The sequence below is a fragment of the Cinclus cinclus genome, chromosome 6 (genome assembly GCF_963662255.1).
Source record: "Cinclus cinclus chromosome 6, bCinCin1.1, whole genome shotgun sequence".
In the NCBI taxonomy this organism is placed as follows: domain Eukaryota; kingdom Metazoa; phylum Chordata; class Aves; order Passeriformes; family Cinclidae; genus Cinclus; species Cinclus cinclus.
Window position 1 is genome coordinate 14,047,706 of NC_085051.1, and position 20,703 is coordinate 14,068,408.

General features: G+C 40.5%; 1 protein-coding gene across 1 annotated transcript in view; it reads right to left on the minus strand.

The window, feature by feature from the left end:
* ABCC8 (ATP binding cassette subfamily C member 8) overlaps nt 1-18,212 on the minus strand; it is a 73,570-nt gene extending 55,358 nt beyond the window's left edge. Inside the window, exons 1-7 of the mRNA XM_062495819.1 lie at nt 18,050-18,212; nt 16,592-16,733; nt 13,823-13,944; nt 8,289-8,455; nt 6,706-6,948; nt 5,687-5,875; nt 751-915 (exon numbers count right to left, since the gene is read on the minus strand). Of these exons, the coding sequence (XP_062351803.1) occupies nt 751-915; nt 5,687-5,875; nt 6,706-6,948; nt 8,289-8,455; nt 13,823-13,944; nt 16,592-16,733; nt 18,050-18,197 (1,176 nt within the window). The 5' untranslated portion in view covers nt 18,198-18,212. The remainder of the gene's footprint in view (nt 1-750; nt 916-5,686; nt 5,876-6,705; nt 6,949-8,288; nt 8,456-13,822; nt 13,945-16,591; nt 16,734-18,049) is intronic.
* Nucleotides 18,213-20,703: the final 2,491 nt, after the last annotated feature.

Here is a 20,703-nt window from a genome sequence, read left to right on the forward strand (position 1 = left end):
ATTAGGCTGCTATTGAAAGCATCCATCCATCAAGGAGACTCCCCACAGGATCCATGCAGTTCAGGGGACAAACACCATAACTTTTATGTTGCACTAAGCCTGGCTTTCATGCTGTCACAGGGTAGGTTTCAGTCCTTTAGGCAATCCCACACTGTAATCTTACACCAAATTCTCTCATTTCCAGTCACAGAGCTTTGCATGCTACACCAAACTGGGATGTGCCATTGTCAGCTATACAATGATTACAGAGCCCATTTTTGCAATCTGACTTATGCTCAGTGCTTACAGACTCCACTGTGCCTGGCAGATTTTGTGCCATGACCTATGGAATAAAACACTACTCCATGTATTGGGAATACAACCTATCCTTCTGTCCAAAATTTATTTACAATATATTTTAAAGATGTTTTATTTGCATGGAATGTGACATTACCAAAAAATGCCTTTCAGATGGGAGAGGTGCAGTTCGCACCTAAACTACTTCAAATGTTACATTCAGTTTACTGTCAGCAAATTTTTGCTTGAAAGTAGGAAGAAATACAGTATTGGGAAATTAAACATTTATATAAAACCATCAAAATAAGATGCAAAGGAAAACAGAACTCAGGGCTAACACAATTTCTCACAGCAATGGAACATTCAATACATTTCACGAGAGAAGCAATTCAGAACTTAACAACTATATAATTTATATTTACAACCACATGTTTAGGAGGATGTGAAAAGGTTAATTAGTAACACATGGGGTACCTGTATGGCGCCTCTCAAGTTGATTCCTGTTTCAATAGCAACATAGTATGATGCTTGCAGAAATGTCCTTTGCAACAGAAGGGCAAAAAATAAGAGTACAGCCAAAACATAAGCATTGGACAGGAACTCTTGCGATGAAATGAAGAAAACACCAAGAATTTTAGTCTATAAAAAAAAAAGTAGCAATCAGGTGCAATGGTAATTTAATTCCCTGCTTTGCATAACTAATAAGCAGAGATAATCAGTTTATTACTTCGAAAGTGCTCCTGACCTTGTCTGAAACCTCAGAGTTTATCAATTGGAGAAACAGTCTCATAACATGCCAACTCAGTAAGCTTCACTTAAACGCAGAATGACGTGTATAGGATTTCTGATATCCTTCCAAAACTCGAGAACACTGAGTAACTCCATATGGTCATTTATTAAAAAATGTGCACTGCCCATTATCAGACAGGCACAGTTAGCATCCTTTGGGAAAAATTACTCTCATGATTTTAACACCTCAGGTTACTGAACATTAAAAATGACCTTCAGAACTTGTAAAATACCCAAAACTCCGGGAACCATGTAAATTATTTTGGCCAGCAGTATCTCGTTCACTTTTATATATGGTCATTACCTTCTATCAAGCTCATTAGTCACCAAATCAGTGCATTTATTTCAGATTACATTTAACAAGTTGACACCTGTGGTGCCACAACAAGTTGAGAGGTTGGCTCATCATGGGAAGCCTTCTGCAACTAAAATGTCTCCATCTTCCTCTTTCAAAACCGATTGCTGGATTTGGCTTCCATTAAAGGCAAAATGAGGAAGATGACTGTTCCCTTTCAGAGGGCTTCTTGCCATTTACACTCCTGTTGTATTCCTTGCTCAGCACATTTTTTCTTGCCTACATAGTTTCTTTGCTATTGAAGTTTTCACAACTGCTATAACACTTAATCAGCTATATTTCACAAACTCTCAGTGTCTGCACATTTTATTAGATCTGACCTTCACCTTGCAGTTAACTTCATAAAAACCCCATATGGCAAGTTCATACAGAGGCAAAACTTAGTTTTTAAAGTTGTTCTTTTGGCTGAGCCAGCTGGAAAAGGACCAAACTTCTCCCTACTCTGACTTATACCCAGGTTGCTCCAACCTGCACACTTCTGCTGCTTACTGTGCACTAGCTGGGGAGCTAACTGGATTTCTTCCTGAGCCAATTCAAATCATTGAGAGAAGAAAATCAGCCCAGGTAAAAAATAATAGGCCAAATGAACCAAAAGAGTGCCCAATCACTGCTAGAGATAAAGCAAAGGAGGAAACAGGAGCAGAGGTAACAAGGAATGTAAAAGGAGGAAGATTTAAAAATATTAAGTGCAAAGCTCTGAACAATTACAGTACCTGTCAGCAATTATAGTTCAGATAAAGAGACATTTAACTTCTATTTTATCTATTTCCACCCTGTAGGGATTTTAAAGCCCTAATTTATTACTCACCCCATAGCAATTTAAATAGGTTATGGCAGCATTTTATACTACAATTGATCTATGGTACATTAAAAATGAGTTTCTCATCCAGATGATTTACAGTCTTACAAGTTGGGGTGTTCAGAGCTATCCTCCACACACACCTGGCCAGTACTGCTAATCTCTGCAGCTAATACCACTTTTTACTATATGTAAACGAATACCTTTTTTTCTACAACTATGTTTGACAAATCACGCTTGTCTAGCAATGAGATTCTGGTGCAGCACTGATTCCCATCAAAACATTATATAATAGACAAAAAGTGAAAGTAAGACAAATATTCTCAATATTTCTTCTAAGTCTCCCTTGAGAGAGAGGACAAACATAAATACATACAAATCACACACTCACTGACAGCACCAAGATGTTTGCCAAGTCTCAGAGGCATTATTAGGCCATTGTGGCTTACTGAGCATACACTTACTGTGTTTAAGCTACAGTAGGTGTCTACACACACTTGTCAGCCTGTAGGAAACATGGAAATACCTGAACACTTCCTGAACCTTTCACATAGAAGGCAAAAAACCTTGTTTGAGAAGCTGATGGAAATAATTAGATGTTTTATTTTCAGAAATGACCTCACGATCATTCAGTGTCCCACCTTCCTGACAACTTCAGGTAAGACCAATTCTTAAAAGTTGCTCTAACCAATAAAAGGCTGAGCAAAAAGCTGGGATTTAAATGCATGAAGACTCTAGACTCATGATCTTAATGTTAATACTGGGCTTTTTGCTACACTGAGCCCTATGAGTTCTACAGCTTTTAAAATAATGAGCTTGCTGCATCTCTGAATGTGTTATGTCAGCAGCTACTCCTAATACTGGAGCTGCTAATCCTAACGTTGCAACATGAAAGATGCTACCAGCAAATGATAAAGGTTATCATTCTGTCAGTCTCTTCTTCAGTGTGAAATGATTAACACTCAGAGAAATCCGTGTCATAGGAACATTCTGGGGTGGCCATAAATATTGATACTGGAGTTATAAATAAACGCAAAGAGCATGACAGAATTTAAGATGCTGCCGTGCTCTGACTAACTAGAGCAGTTAATATTGCCTGTGACACCCATGTGATCCGAGTTACAGCTCCGTGGTGGGTTATATCTGTCACAAAAAAACCTGAGGAACAGAACAATTATTGTATCTCTTTGCCTTCAGTTTCACAAAGAGAATTTCTGTTTGAAAGATACGGTTGACTCATTACAACATCTCAATCTAAACTACTGACTATGTAGCTGGTGAGAGATGGGTAAAAGACACCCTCCATTGTACTCACAACTTAAACTGCTTATGTGATTCTGTCCCACTGTGGGGCAACTCTTTCCACTGCCTTCAAAATCAGCAGCACATGAAGCACAAAGTGTTTCCCCCCATTTATCTTTACCTTCATATGACAGCATTTTAGAAAGCTTGTTTCTCACACCTGTGAGGCTCACAGGACCAAACTGTAAGGCGAGGTTTTCTTCTTTTGACTCATTACAAGCAGGCATATAACAGGGATATAACAAGCAGTAGAGCTGGTGTATTTCTTTCCAAAACAAAGTTGGCTAAGTATGTGAACGTACATGGGAGCCCTACTGAACGTCCCAGTCTGCTTCCAGATAGTTTGAATAAAGATATTTAATCTCATTCAGTAAAAGCAATTTTCAAACTCAAATGTAGTTCGAACCTTACCACAAAAAACAAGGTCAAAACATAAGGAAAAGCCTCTTGGTGACATTTTAGCAAAGCTAAAATACACCCTTAAGTGTCACTAGTGGACTATGACCATCAGTGTATATTGCTGTGATTCCAAATTGGTGTGAATGACAACAGTAAGGTTAGTGCTTAGCGAGGGAGAGAGAAGGCCAGGCTGGATGAAGCTCTGCTTAGGGCCTATCAGGACTAGACCTGAATCTTTTCTTTTTCACAGAGAAGCTGACACTTTTATAGGAAAATTAAATAGGACAATCTGTAAATTATATCAAATCACAATTTCATCTGAAACAGTATCCCAAACGAATTATTGAAAAGCAAAGCTCAAGAGCTTCCACAGTACTTGGCTGCAACATAGTACTAGAGTCTTAATTTTCTCATTTCCTGCTTTAACTGGTTTCCATTGAACCCACTTGCTATGATAAAGTTTCCAAATATTAGGATAAGGATTGCAAAATGGACAAACAGTTAATTTTTGCCTGAGGCCTTTGTTAAGTTTCCTGCACTGCAGCTGATGGACTTCAATATTTACAGTGGACATAATCCAAAATGTACTTGAATGAATGGGTATATTTCCATTAGTGTCAACAGACTTGAGAAATGAAGTCTGATATCAGACACTAAATGAGCTGCAGAAATAAACTGATCTATCTCCTAGAAATCCAGCCTGAGTGACCTCACCTTATAATGAAAAGATGCATCCTGAGTTACATTTTTATTTTTAGTTAATCAAGAAATATGTCTGCTTCTTCTTGGAGAGCATTCATTTAAATAGCACGCTTTAAAAATGTGTTTCAGTTGATCTTTCAAAACTAACCTTCCCAAAGGCACTAGTGGATCACATTTAAATTACTTGGCATTTTATGATGAGGACAAAACCCTGCTTTAATCCTCTTAGACATCCCTCATGTTTGGAAATGAAAAGCCAAGCCTATCAAAAATACACTTTTCCTTTCTGAAAAGCACTCAGTCACATACTTGATTCAAATCTCTACTCAAGACTGTACCTAAATTCCTTATGATATTGATGGCATTCTGGACATGCTCCACTGTTCTCTTGAACGAGGCTATTTTCCAGAATGCAAGGCTGACTAGATGCACAGCTCACATATTTTCCCCCCCCAAAAGAATCACAGACTGGGTCAGGTTGGAAGGGACCACTGGAGGTCATCTAGTCCAACCTCCCTGCTCAAGTAGGGTCACGCCAGAGCACATGGCACAGGATTGCATCCCAACTGGTCTTGAGTATCTCCAGCAAGGGAGACTCCACAACTCTGTGGGCAACCTGTTCTGGTGCTCAGCCACCCACACTTTAAAGAAGTTTTTCCTCATATTTGGTGGAACTTCCTGTGCATTAGTTTTTGCCCATTGCCTCTTGTCCTATTGCTTGGCAGCACCGAGCAGAGCCTGGCTCCATCTCCTTGAGACCCTCCCTTTGGATATTTGTATAAATTGATGAGGTCCCCTCCCAGACACTACTTCTTGAGGCTGAACAGGTTCAGCTCCCTCAGCCTGGCCTTGCAGGAGATGCTGCAGCCCCTCAATGACCTTTGTTGCCCTGCACTGGGTGTGCTCCATCACAGTATCAAAGTGGGTATCGGGCAGCACACTCACACTGGCACTTCCAGCACTCACACACACGGAGCACAGCCACTTTTCTTACTGAGGACAAACAACACAGAGCCACAGCATGACTTCTTGGACTCCTCTCTGGTGATGACATTTGACAGTACCTGTGGGCGGATGGTGTTATTTCCTTTCCCAACATTATGAACAATCCCAGAGATGCAGAGTGGCCCGGCGAACCCAAGCAAGTCAGCCAGAATACGGAACGTGCTGCTGAGAAGCAAGGGTCTTCCAAAAGCACAGCAGAGAGCACGCCAAATGGATCTGGATCCTTGGGGAGATGATGATCTTTTGTTCTGGTCAGAATTACATTCAAATTAGTAAGAATTGTGTTATTAATTAACCTCGGGTCTGACAAATCATTGGTATTTTTATCATTGCTTTAATTCATTGACAACCATTTGTAATCTCTCAGGTAGCAAGCAGAGGAACTATAACTATTGTTTCTTTTTGTAGTCAGAACAAAGCAATAATTTGCACTTCCCTCCACTAAAAGAACCATGATTTCTTTCCTATCCTTAATAGGGATCAAGTAAATGTGATGTTTGTAGTCTGCTCTGGGAGAAAAAAAAAAAAAAAAAAAAAGGAGGGAGGGAAGTGACAGGGTTTTTTGCTCTCTGGTGAATACAGACTGCAAGCATACACTTTTTAGGCAGGATGAAAACAAATTCTCTTAAAATCCTGTATACACTCAGCTCCCACTCAAGAGTGAAAATTAATTTGAACCAGGGTAGTTTCAGCCCTAAACTCTCCCACAGACAAACTGGAACTGAAATAACATGGAAAAAAAATAGTCCTGCAAGGGCTAATTAATACTGACTGTGTAATTGAATGTTTCAGGGTCTTATTAGGAGGAATAATAGTGTTCAGTGAACACAGTCCATGATGACTTTCCACATCAAAATAGAGGCCGCACACATTTTACACACATTTAACCAGTAATGTTAGAGAAACTTCATTATTTGTACAAGGTGCAACTGAAAATGTGGGCTCTTGGTACAGGGACTGCTATGCCAATGAATATTTCATTTGCATCTGTTTATATCTCTGTCATGCTTATATGACAAAAAGTAATGAAAACCACAAGCTCTGAGTAAGCAGACATATAATTCCATGCTTTGCATACCTTCTGTGCTTCAAAGGCCTCATTAAGGCGAATGTAATTGGTCAGAGCTCTCATAGCAATGGGAAGCTTGCCTATGGTTTTCAAGTCTATTGGTTTTTTATGGGCAGTCTTGATGAACGTGTTCATCCACCAGTACGTTCCTTTGGATAACAGATTCACAAAGGGCTGCAAGAATCTGACACCAAGATCCTGGAGATCCTCAGGAGGTTTAACTTCTTTAGGAGTTTTGAAGAAAACATACCTCTGAAATCCAGAAAAATGCCAGCAGAACCATGGTAAATGCATAGAAAATACAAGTGCACAAAGAATAGGTAAGGACATTGCAGATAATAAATTAATCAGAGTTGGTTTCTTAAAAGACATTCAAGTAGAACCAATACAGCAATCCAGTTTCCTCAGGCACTGAGGATAATCAGAGGCATCCAGCCTAGAAATAAATAATTCTTATCATTCACTATGACTTTGCTTATAGTGCAAAAAATTGCATACTTGTAGGAAAATACAAAACACTTTACAGAATTAGAATCATCATGGTTGGACGAGACCTTCAAGAACATCCAGTTCAACCAGCAAACCAGAACCACCACAATCCCCCCTACACCACATCTCCAAACACCTCTGGAACCCTTCCCAGAAGTGGTGACTCTACCACCTCCCTGGGCAACTCACTCCAGTGCTTGCCCCCATTTCAGTAAAAAAAAAAAAAAATTCCAATAACTAATTTGAACCTCCATGATACATCTTAAGGCCTTTTCATCCCATCCTTTCACTTGAGCCATGTCAGAAGAGACTGACCCCCTCAATTTAAACAGTACAGCCCCAGCACAGCTCTGAGCTCCAGGCAGCACAACATGGGACACAGGAGCTTAGGCACAACCCCGAGGTTTTCAGTGGGATTCATCTCCCACACCACACTGCTTCACATTTGTTAGCTCAGAACACGGAGCTACTGGTTCTGCAACAGAAAAGAAAATTATACGGGAATATTTCTTTCTGTCCTAAATTTAATTTATGCACAGTTGGTGAAGGGAAGCCAGCTGAAGGGAACTTGGGCATTTATGTATCCAGCATCTCCAAAGTCTCAGTTTAGATTATGACTGCAGACACTACAGAAGGAAAAAAAAAAATATAGCTGGGAGGAACACCAGTAGTCCAAATAAATCACTTATTATGATTGTCTCCTGGAAAGTGAGAGATGTTACTTGTGAGTCTAAGATATTCTCTGACAGAGCAGACAATTCTTTTCTACCAGTCTTCTCTTGCTTCAGAAATTCTTGGCTGTCATGACTGAAACAGAATAATTTAAAAATTTACAGCAAACTCAAACAGATGAAATTGACCTTAAATTAACAACAACAGTCCGGCATTTTTTTAAATTACAGATTCATCTGGCCTAGTAAAATAGTATTAACCTTGGATTGTCAAATATATTTCTATTTCTAACTGGATTTTTCTTTCTCCTTTAGTAATGCATTTTATACTGAGTGCCTAGAAAAGGAAATAAAAAAAAAAGAAAAATAGCAATAACTCAAAAAAATAACCAATAAAAAACACAGAAGGAGACTTCTATCATAGTTTCTTACCCTCACCCTGATGACATTGATCTCCACAGCTAGCAGCATTCCATAAAGAACAACCAAGAGTCCAGTGAGGCAAAATCGAAGCTGAGAAAATCCAACCCCATTATCACAGAACTTCACAAATTTGATGGTTTTAGTAATGAAAGCTAAAGTCCAGTAGAACAACAGTGCTGCAGAGAAAAAAAAAACCCAAACAAATAAATTAACCAGCTCCATAGCTGCAAAAATAGACAGTGGCATTATAAAATATAATTAAGGAAGAATGCAACAAAATAGATAAAAACAGAGAGTGGCTCTTCCCATGTCAAACAAAAGCCAAATTTAATTCCACAAACATTAATATATTAAGACAATGTTAGTCCTAAATGCCTTTTCTATTAGATTTAGTGATATTTCAAAAGTTTCACAAAGTGAAGTATGCTGAAGGAAATTCCATCTGCTATAAATTTGTGCCCACATGATCAGCTCAAGGGAGGGTGTTGCTCCAAAAGTGATGATGCCTGTGAATAATGTTTTTCAGATTTGGTTAATGCTACAAGACTGCTATGAATGTGGCTTGAAGGAAAATTCCCTTTGAATCTCTGTGACATGTGAGGAACAGATATTAAAATACTTTGTCCAAACTGTTGCTGCACTATTGTTCAACACAAATTCTATACATGTAATTCACAATGTGGATAAAACAGTCACATCAAGGAATGATATTCCGGATATTCTGAATGCACAGAATATAACTTCCACTTTTTGGTTCTACAAAACCTCTTGTCTCCAGGTACTCATGCTACCATCAGCTGCAGATAAATAATCCCTGGAATAAGCTCCGGTGACTTGGAAGCACTCTCCATACCATTCATCCCACCATAAGCCAGCTTTTGTTCCATATTCTTAAGGAAATGCCTCCCAGGTTTATATTCTTTGCAATGAATCTTCCATTGCTGCTGCATCTGCCAGGGTGCAACAGATGCAATGGGCTCCAAATGCCAAGAAAAGCTTGGATGTGCTTTCCAAGTGTCTTGCTGGAGCACCAGAGAAAGACTTCAACCAAGGCATCAGCCACTGTAAGTCTACCTTAAATATGGATAACCACCAGGAAGTTGCATAAGTTTCAGACGATTGGTGGTGTTCCAGCTACCCTGAGGCACCAAAAAGCTCTCTGGAGATGTACTCTGGGGTTACCCTTTGCAAGCAAAACTAAATTCAATGTGGAGAATTCATATGAGATTCGGGACTGCCAGTGCCAGTCCTCTTCAACAGCAAACAAGTTAAAACCTCTCCTTTAAATGAAGACAGTGAATGGAACAATACAGAAACACTGTGCATTAGGACATTTGCCAAGGGAGCCTCTCTTCCTCTAAAATTAAGAGGCCAGTTCATAAGAGGAAAACACTGAGTGGTCAAGTATTTTTGTGCAGTGCACTTCAGTGGCCAATGCAGTTGCAGAGAGGGTTTAAAAGATACACTTATCAAATTTCTCTTATAAAACTTTAGCTTTTTTTATGCAAAGCTTCCTAACATCCTCCCAACTTAGATTCTTCTTATCCTATTTCAGACTGCTTCCTTCCTTTGAGGCACTATTTTTCCCTATTTGCAGTACTTCTGACTATGAAGTCTCACTTCATCCATGAATTGCATTCCATGCTGTTCTACTCTTAACCACCTTTATCTGTTAAACCTTGTTTTGTCCCATTCTTCCAACAACAGGCTGAGAATACATCCCTCTTGGAATAAAAGGGACTTAAACATTGCATACTGAAAATATCCACCAGTGGAGAACTTTCGAAAAAATCACCAAGCCAACAAGTGTTTATGCATGTCTTGGAATTATAAATAAGAATTATTAGAGCCATTCTCTTTAGGGTTTAAATAAGGGTCTACAAGACCTTTTATTATTATTGTTGAAACATTAATTTATCTTTTATCTAAGAAGTATTATAAAGTGCCAAACACAACATTCTCAGGTGGTAAGAGGCCACTCACTGTCACACTTCCTTAGAAGCACCTGAATTTGCTTAGCTTGCCACTTTTGAATACAAGTGTATCTAAATCTGATCTGGAGAATGCTCACAGGCAAGCCAAGGTTGCCTGGAAAATACAATCGTGGCTCTGTTCTTTATAGATGATGTTTTTATTATCTGGCTGGTGAATACATTTTGGCTAAGAGTTTTTAGAAACTACATCTGAGAACCTCCACTGGTCTGAATTGCAAAGTGATCAGACCACAGAGGCACCTATAAACCTATATTTACTGGATTACTTTAGACCTACTCTGGATGCCTAATGACCTCACTTTTTCTTGGGCCATAAGGTAAGATACCTGAACCCACAACACCGAGGCCTGGGTGTTGTCTCACCCGGGCCACACCTCTGAAAAATAAGGCAATGTGCTATGCAGACTCCTGTATACCTTTATTGAATTAAGCCCAATCGAAAAAGTCACACATTTAACTGGATGGGATTTATTAATTAACCTGTGCCTGTTTGGAAACAAATTTTTTGTACTAAGCAATATTTTTACGTGGGAAGTTCCATTTTAGAGAGTAAACTAATTCCAAGGGGAACAACTACAATGCAAAGGGACAAAAATTTTGAATCAGAAAAATACATCCCTGTCTAGTAGTAGGAAGGCAGTCATATAACTAAGATTAGTTTAAAAGCAAGGACAATAATTTAAAATAAAAAAGTTAATGTGTTCCCACACTACCACCCATTTCAGATTAAAACCTCTAAGTCCTGTTGTTACTTCATAGTTTTCTCCTACTATTAATTTTTTAGGTTTATTTATCTTTTAAAGGAAGAAACTAGCTTAAAAATTAGTGGAATCAGATGCCACCATTCAATTGTGTATTTTAAACATTGAGAAAGCAGTAGATTCTCCAATCCAGTATGAAAGCTATTCTAAAATGAGTCCTGTTCAACTGTACAAATGTTGTGCAACTATGTAGTGCAAAGAGCTAATCAAAATTATCACTACTGTGAGAGTGCCCTGATAAAAAGCACTACATGGGAACAGCTACATTTGTTGCAATATAATAACAGACCAAAATCCTACTGTGAAAAAGACATTCAGATCAGGTCAAAGTGTTCCAAATAGTTGGGTCAACTCAACTGCATTCATTAACTCAATCATAAGCTTCAGTGAATAAATATTCCAAACTTCGTCAAATTTTTTTGATAAGAAATAGTAAGAATGACTACTTCAAAATAGCCAAGTGCCTGGGCTAAAGCTGAAAGGCAGGATCAGAATCAGTAGAGAAACTGAGTCCTCCTTTTGGATACCCAAGGAAAAACACTAATCCCCACATCTGTTATGGTATCTGCCCCTTACTTGGTTAGGAAGAGCTACAAATGGATTTGGTTTCTTTAAGGCAGAGTGAAAAGGATCTTTAAAAAAGAACACATCTCAAAATTTCATGGGATTGGAAAATTTCTCCCTGTTCAGAATTAATGAACAGACCTTTAAGGGTTCACTGCACTGCATCAGTGATAGTTCCCCTGCCAGGTTTAATAGATTCTGGATAAGGCTCTGTTAGTCTTCGTTTTAAACAGCTACCAACTCTTTGCAGCTGTGGCAGATGATGCCCTGCAGTTTGCTGGAAATTCACTGATGCTCAGAAGCAGGAAGATGTCTCATCAGCTCTTCTACTTTGCTCTGTGTGTGTGCAACATTAGATCCCTTCTACACAAGCCCTGTTTCCCATACACCCAGCAAAAAGTTTATCATCACCAACTTAACTTTCCCTCCAGGTTCTCATGTACCTCATCAAATGAGGCTCTAAAGCAAAACTGCTTCATGGCCACACTGCACTCTAGTGGGTTGACAGCTGAGTAAAGGTATAATTTAACTATCCATACTGGGCTCATTTGCATAAAGTGCTCATTGCCTAGTCCCGGATATCAATACAGAGTAGTTGCAATTAAGATTGAAAGATGAAAATCCTCACAGTTTGTGCAGTTAAGAACAAAGGATAGAAATTTTCAAAAGTGTCTATCTTAGGACAAATACAAGAAAAAAAAAAAAATTAAATAAAAATCAAAGACCATCAGCTTGTGAAGATTTTGGACTAAAATTCAAATCAGACAAAACTAAATGGGAAAAATTGTGATGGTCTAATTTGCATAAGAGCTATTAAGACCAGATTTTCTGAGGGAGTCTTCCCTGGAAATTCTTGCAAAATTAAAATTAATCCATAATACTTAAGTAAGCGTTGGTATTTTTGGGTACAACTTTTTAGTATTCAAGTACAGTCCAGAATTTATCCAACATCAGCACTCTAAACAACGAAAAACATTATCATAAAAAAGAAATCTCTACTGAGCAGGAATTATGCAAAAATGGGTAATCAACTACCAGCTGTAACTTTGTGCTACCCTTTTCAAAGACTTCACAGCAGGAATGCAGTAGTGACACTAAATTATTTAACAATGCATTATACATCTGAAATAACAACAAAATGCCCAAACAACAAAACAACCAAAAAAAAAACAAAACCACAAAAATCACTGCTTGCTTTACAGGCAAGTCTAATAGGCTAGCAATGCTTCCTGAGACATAATGCCTTCCTGTGAGAAGGCATTAAAAAGACTGTGTTGACTTATTTAAAAAGCAACTAAATGACCTCACCTGTTCATAAAGGAGGAAAAAGATCCTACTTAAAAGAAAAGTACAAAAAGAAAAGCAATCCCAAATGAGAAGGCAAAGGCTGCTAAGCCTGGATAGAAATCGAAGTCTTAGGAGACATTTTTTTTTTTTTTCAGGAGTTACAGCCTCCTTCTGCAGAACAGGATTCTCACTTTCCCAACATGTAGTTCAAAATAATCTTCCAGATTTAAAAGCTTTCTCAAATATAGCTGTTGACTGACTTTTATTACTGTCTTTTACTGACTTTTCCCCACCTGACAAAAACTAGAACAAAACTTGACTACACAGAGCTACAATGGCACAACACAAACTTTAGAGGGATCTACTGATAAAGAAATCCAGCTCAAACAAAATTTGATGAGCCAGGACCACCAAAGAAATAACAGGATATGATTAAGCATATAGACATCCCCAGTCTGCAGTTTGCTTAAACAGATGAGAACACATGAACAACTGAACGACTGTCAGCAGCAATGGACTTTCTACAGCTACAGTTTAGTCACAATCTTGCAAAATACAGAGTAGGTAGCATTTTCCATTCAAAAGCATTTCTCATTCATAGCATTTTCCATTCAAAAGGCCTTAAAGCAGTTTTCAAAGGGATTTTTAGGAACATGAAGCAAGAGCAAGCAGACAGAATAATATACTTGTGCTGAAAGTCAGGGACATCATCCCTGAACTCCTTGCATAGTTCAACAAACCATGCACACAAAAAGATTTCTTCACTCTTACATCACACTTCCACACAACAGGTTGACAAGCAGGGGGTTTGAATTTAGAGTTACTAGAAGTGAAATGCAGTAAAATAAGGAAATGTTTGAGCATACATGACCTATCACCAAGGGAGCAGACACAGGACCACAACCACGCTTCCAGGTACACAGATTTTGAGACATACCTATTAACAGTTTGGGGAAATTGGATGTTTCAATATTGTGATAATAGACAACTGATGTGATGGCTGCCAGGAATGCCATTCCAGCCGGCATGTACAGATGTAAGTGGCGAGATTCAGAAACCCTTTAAAACAAAACAAAAAAAAAATCTGTTAAAGCCAAACCTCTCAGCTGTTTAAATGTTTCCCTTTTAATTCATGAACTGTACCCTGTACCCAGCTCTGATGTAGGATTTTCTAGAATGAGTTATGGGTGCAAACCCCTCCAAGTCTGAATTGAATTTATGCTCCTAAATCACAGTTGGATTTCAAATTCCTCCCCTGTGCTGAAAATGAAAGGAGTGTACTCCTATTTCCTACTGAAATCAATTGGAACATTGTTTAAATTAGGACAAGCAGCTCATCTCCAAAATGAGAAAAGTTAATTTAAGCTAAACTAGTTTGGGAGCTGTCCATCAAAATATGCAGATAAGAACAACTGACAGCACAGTTCAAGATTTTCTACAGAAGCATTTTGTGAAAGTGTTTCATGTTTTTTCAGTTTGGGAGAAGGAACAGCACCACAGCACAGGAATTACAGTGAGGTCTGTCTTCAGTGACTGCAAGACAACAACAACAAAAAAAAAAGCCTTATAACAGAATCATACCCCCTGATGTTTTTGTCTTATAAAGCAAAACTTTGCTTCAAGTAGAAGCAGGTGTCCTGCCAGATATAGCCCTTTGGGAATATTGCAGTTGTTGGGCAATGCTGTTGGTTTGTACAGTGTTCAATAAAAATAAGTTCTCCCCCCTCTTTCCCCCTACTTATTTCTTCTTCCTTCCCTCTCCCTGCTTTTCTTTCTTTCACAAAGAGCATTTAGTGTCCTACACTATCAAGGGCTACCACTTCCTCAGTCTTCCAGCTTCACCGTAAGAGGCACCAAGATGACTTCAGGACACAAATATTTAGGGAAATTCACACCTTGTCCTCTGAATGGATTTCTTCTTGCTGTATCAAACACTACTTTTGTGGAATTTGGAGAGACAAGAAGAGCTGTGCTGGGAGGGAGATGAAAGACCATCACAGACATCACATTTCTCAGAAAAGAACATTCCAAATGTCTAGCAGAACCATAGGAGCTCAGGACAACCATTTCCTGCATCTCTGCTCTAGAAAGGAGAGCCTTCCCTCAATGAAGATTGTGGTGAACTCTGTAGAGCTGGCTGGAGCCATGCTCACAGCCTGTCATGAACATTGACTTCCACTTGCTGACAATAGCTGGATGTCAATACTGCAAAATGAGAAAGGATTCTCTGAAATTCCTAGTAAAGCCAGGAGGGTTTTGTACATCAGGGCTGAATTCTCAGCAAGGACAAAAAAAGCCAACAAGAACAGATTTTTTCAGACAGCCTAAGCTTCAGAAGGTAACACTGCAGCAGTGGGAGGCTTTTTAAAATCTATTTATTTCACAGTTGCTGGAATCCCCCTATATAACTGTACCTCCAATAGGCTGCTTCTACTGCTGAGATGCCAAAGCCTTTAGCACCCAGTTGCTGTGAAAAAGACTCACCAGCACGATCCATTTTGGTTCTTAGAAAGCTGATGAGTCTCAAAACTCTCTTCTATTCACTGGAGCCCTCGCCAGCCTACTGAGTGCTTGGGAAGCACGACTGTGGGTTGGCACTCCCGCAGCAGAGCTCCAAGCTTTGATTCTCATCAGGTGACACCTATTACTTAACAGCAGTGTTCTGAGTCAAGTTAAACAGCAAATAAACATAATGAGAGGCATTGCTAATGAGAAAAATAAAGGAGAAAACTCAAAGCAGGAGCTTTTGCTCTGAGCATCCCACACCCTGATAACTCTGAATAAGCAAGAGAAAAATTCCTTTAAAAAAAAAAAAAAAACAACCTGGCACCGAGAAACATCCTATGTTTAAGAGAAGTTAAAATAATAATGATGATATAATTTTCTACACCAGAAGTCTGCAGTGCATTTCACACTGGTTGGTGGATATTTGTTATATAGATGGCTAATCAGGGAGCTTTTGTTCTATTTAATGAGGAGCTTCCATTTCATAATTCTTGAGTTCAAATTCATAATCATCATGAAAAATCATGCCTCTCTTCATAGCAAGAGAGATCACGTTCATTGTTATATAATTAACTTTTTTCATAATAAATCACTCTTCTGTATCACTTGCTTCACTTGGAATAATTTTTTCCCACAGATTTCTGTTTAGTGACAATCCTAAGCTGAATAATAGATGAAGCCTCATGCTCACATAATATGAGCTGCTCTGCTCCAGGTAACAATAAGAGAGATAGTGCACAATGATCGGATGAAACTCTGTGAGGTGTGACATAAGGCCCAGCAGATTAATTAATTTTATTTATAAAAGAACTCAATTTGGGGGTCAATGGTGTGACCTACCGTGCACATGGGAGCTCCTCTTAAGCAAGGACTGTGGGGCTGGGTCCTTGGACATAAAACATACCATGAAAATGTCACCATCTGCTTGAATCATTAGGATTTATCTATGATTACTCTTCGGAAAGATAGTGTCATTAAGCTGAACTAAAATGATGAAGGTCAGTTGTGCATGTGTACATCACTTGGCAAGGTCTGTGGAATTTCTGATACAAGTTTGGTAGGTTAATCACTAAGAAAACAGATGATATGTTCATAACCACAAGGAATATGGTTTAGATGAGAATTTAGACAGGGATGAAAGAGCTACCCTGCAACCTTTAAATGGCTCAGTGCTACCAGAGGAAGGCAGATATACACTTACCCATCAGACACTATGCCCTCTGCAATTTCACACACCAGCACAAACAAGAGGATAAAAGTCAATATCCAGCGTAAATTGTGGCCAGGAAAATGAAGCCATGTACTATGATGTATATGTACTTTGGAACTCTGACTTCCCCATCCTAAAAGAGAAAAGAAAATTACAGAGAGCTTTCTAAACAAGACTGACACACAAAGTTCCTGCTTACAAAAACTCCAAAACTATATATTTAACAACCTTGCATACCAACACTGATGCAGCCGTGTTGTTAAACACACATGTATTTGAATATTATCAGAACTGTGCTTTCATTATCTCACTTCATATAGAATAAAATCAATGATTCAGACAGAACACAGCCTTAAATTCCTATACTTCTAGCAACTTAATATCAAGTAATTACACGCACTACACGTTTTTTAAGTATATTCATAGCTTAAATGAACAACATATTAACGTTTTGACAAATACACACGAGCACTATAAAAAATAAACACAAACACTAATAAATGCACTACTTCTTTTCCCTTCGATTATTTCAAAAAGTTAAAAAAAAAAAAAAAGGTACGAAGCTTTGTCTCGCTAAAAAGTAGCAGTACTGAGAGATTCCAGATAAATGCAGGGAACCCTACGCAGCTCTCAGCTGACCCCGTTTTCAGAGCCGTGCTGGCTGCTGTTTCCTCACCGGACCTTTTCCCACCCCCAGGAGCGAGTGTTACTCCAACCCGTGCCCTGGCTCCCCGCCGGTCCAGGCTTTGGAGGAGGGTACCCGGAGCAGTGACAGCCCCATGTGCTGAACCACCGGGCCACCTACCGGCCCCGCCGGGCTTGTGACATCAAATCACACCCGCCTCAGGTACCGCAGGTCCTCTGATGAGGGGGGGATGCCAGGCGGCAGTAATTACTGCGAATAATATTTCATAACGCAACGCTTACTTGACAGCTTTCCTGGGCTTTAATAGCACCTTTATTTCTGCTTCCCGCGCTGCCGGTCAAAACCAGCAGGGCAAATCCCGCGGTCTCTTCCAGCATCACCCGTTCCTGCCCTGACTGCCGAGGGGTTTCACCTGCGGCGAGCCCCGACAGAGGGGGAGCCGCTGCCCGGGCGCACAGCGGGCGGAGCGGGGCCAGCCCGGGGAGCGGCGGCCGCCGGAGCATCCCGCAGCTCGCAGCGCATCCCGACAGCAGCGCAGCCTCTCCGTGCGGCACGGGGGGCAGGGCCAGGCCAGGGGACACCGCAAGGGGAGGCCAGGCTGGCGGGGGGAAACGCGGCACACGCGGGGGAGGGAAACCCGCGGCGAGACAAAGCCGGGCGGCGGGACACGGCAAAGCACCGCCGGGGGGAGAGCGGCAGAAGGAAAAGGGGGGCAAATAGGAGAGACACAGGCGGACAGGGAGAGGAGAGGCACCTCTCACAAATAGGAGAGACACAGGGGAGGGAGAGCCGCAGGCACCCACCGATGAAGAGGATGGGGAAGGTGATGAAGAGCAAGAAGACGTGCGGCACCACGTTGAGCGCGTCCACGAAGCAGCCGTTGTTGAGCACGCCGTGATCCACGTTGTAGGCGGTGGAGTTGCCCTCGTCGCCGCAGAACGCCAGGGCCATGGCGGGACCCTGCGCGCAGCCCGGCGCCGCCTCCGCCTCCGCGCACATCAGGCGGGGCCGGCGCGGCTCTGCCCGCACCTGCCGACAGCGGCGGCGGCCCCGGCCCCGGCCAGCCCCGGGCCAAGCCCCGGGCCCGGCACCGCCCCCGGACAGCCCCGGCACCGCCCCCGGACAGCCCCGAGCGGGGCGCTGGGGGAGCGCTCGGCGGGGAGCTTCCCTTCCCTTCCCTTCCCTTCCCTTCCCTTCCCTTCCCTTCCCTTCCCTTCCCTTCCCTTCCCTTCCCTTCCCTTCCCTTCCCTTCCCTTCCCTTCCCTTCCCTTCCCTTCCCTTCCCTTCCCTTCCCTTCCCTTCCCTTCCCTTCCCTTCCCTTCCCTTCCCTTCCCTTCCCTACCGTGACAGCTCTCGGTGTCCCAGAGCACCAGACCCATCCATGTTCCAGGGCTCTCGGGTCTCGGTGTTGACTGCTTTATGCATCGTTAATATGACAGAACATTAAATATCGAACGCTAAATTAGTGATGACAGAGGAATCACAGATTATGGGAATTGTGTTCTTTCAACCTTGTCAGCTTTTGCTTATTTTCTCCACTATGGCAAAGACATTATTAGATTGTCACGTATTCAGCCATACCCTCCTCCCAAAGGAGACTTCAGCATTACATCCTGAACAGCTGTTGTGTTTGTGCCTTACTTTTTTTTTTTACCCGTAAAAAGAGTTAAACCCTAACTGTTTTTCCCCCTCCACCAAGACTGCCTCAGTCTCTGAGAATCAGATCATTAATTTGAGTGGGCTTCAAATCACTCCTTAAGCATTTTTATGTACACCAAAATAATCTACAAATCAAACTTTCCAAACCTTTTTTTTTATTCAGTAGAAGTTAGGCTCAGCTGAGCCAAAGCCAAACAAAAACTCTGATCAAATACCTCTCTGTTGGTGGATAGCACTGGAAAGCAAAATGTGATGTGCATCAGAAGTCTGCACCTGGCCCATACTTCCCAGCACAGGCTGAATTGATGTCCAAAATTCAAACATCAGTGGTGTGAACCATGAAATACTCCATGAAAATATTCGTAACTAAATCGCTTCCCTTGGAGCTCCTGTCATCCCCAGTGGTGTTTTTCTATTGCTTTGCTGAGTACCTAACACAACTTGCTGCATCCTACAAAGAGAAATGCAAACAAATAATGGCCATATAGCCAGGCTTCACTCTACAAAATGCAAAAGCTATGAGTTGGCTTAATGCCTCTAAGGGAAATTAACCCATAAATGAAAAATTTCCTTCTTTCCTCAACATAACAGGGTACATTCAATTTCTAGGACAGACAGCTTCACTAATAGACCTGAAAATTACTATTGTCATGCTGCTTTTATTGATCTTGCTCTTGGACAGGAGGAAAGAAAAACAATTCTCTGGATGGAACATTATTTCCTTTATATGGTCTTTTGGAGCTACAGCAGTGTGGTTGAGAATAAAAATTAAAAGACAAACCCCAAGCCAAATCCTGTGTATATGTATTCTCAAATATGAAAGTTACACCCACACTGGAAAGACTATAATTATTTTAAGTTTTGGACAGAATCCAGCATTCATTTGAGCTTCTGGTCAAGCTCAGCTCTGTTATCCTAATAGTTATTTAATAAACAGTATGAGCAGTTTACATGCAGATAATTTAAAAGTCATTTATATTTTAGCATTTCCTGAGTCCCCAAGTGACACAAGATCTCTGTGTTACACATGAACAAATAGCAACAATGAACTCTTGGCAGTTTACACCATGGAGGCTGAAATCATGGTTAAGATTTGAGGAAGAAATAACTGTGGCCAGAGAATTTAACACAGAAATTAAAGTTTGCCAACATCTCCAAAGAGATCCAAGAACTGAACTCACATGCCCAACCTCTGCATGTTTTCTGAACCTTTAGACCATCTTCCTTTACTACAAGGAGTCAATCACAAAAAAGTGTATCTCAAATGACAAAACATCAGGAAATTCCATGGTTTTGAATTTGAAATTTATCTTTTCAATGATTTTCAGGCACAGCCTGGATAACATAGTTAATGTGGTGGCTTAACATTAATGCTCTCAGTTCAGGTCCTACAACAGATCTGTCACAGAGCTGAAGCTGAGTCAGAAATGTGTTGGCACCCTGAACAGAAATATGGTGGATTAAATGGGGAATTAAATGACTTATTGAAATACAGGGGGAAAAAAAAGCAGACTGACAGAAATCAAAACAGTTGGTAAACTGAAATTTGCAAACAGAGCATTCATAGCAATAAACAGGGACACACACATGCACACACACAAACTCTTTAAATAACTCAGATTCCAATAACAGTTCCAATTTTGTCCCTACTGTTACAGTGAAATATAGTGAGTAGTCTGCACAAATACTCATCTTGCTTACTAAAGCATCAAATAACAATATTTTTTCACTCACAAATGGTGAAACAGCCACTTCGTGACTTCACAGAATAATGCTAAGACATCGTTTGATCCTTTTC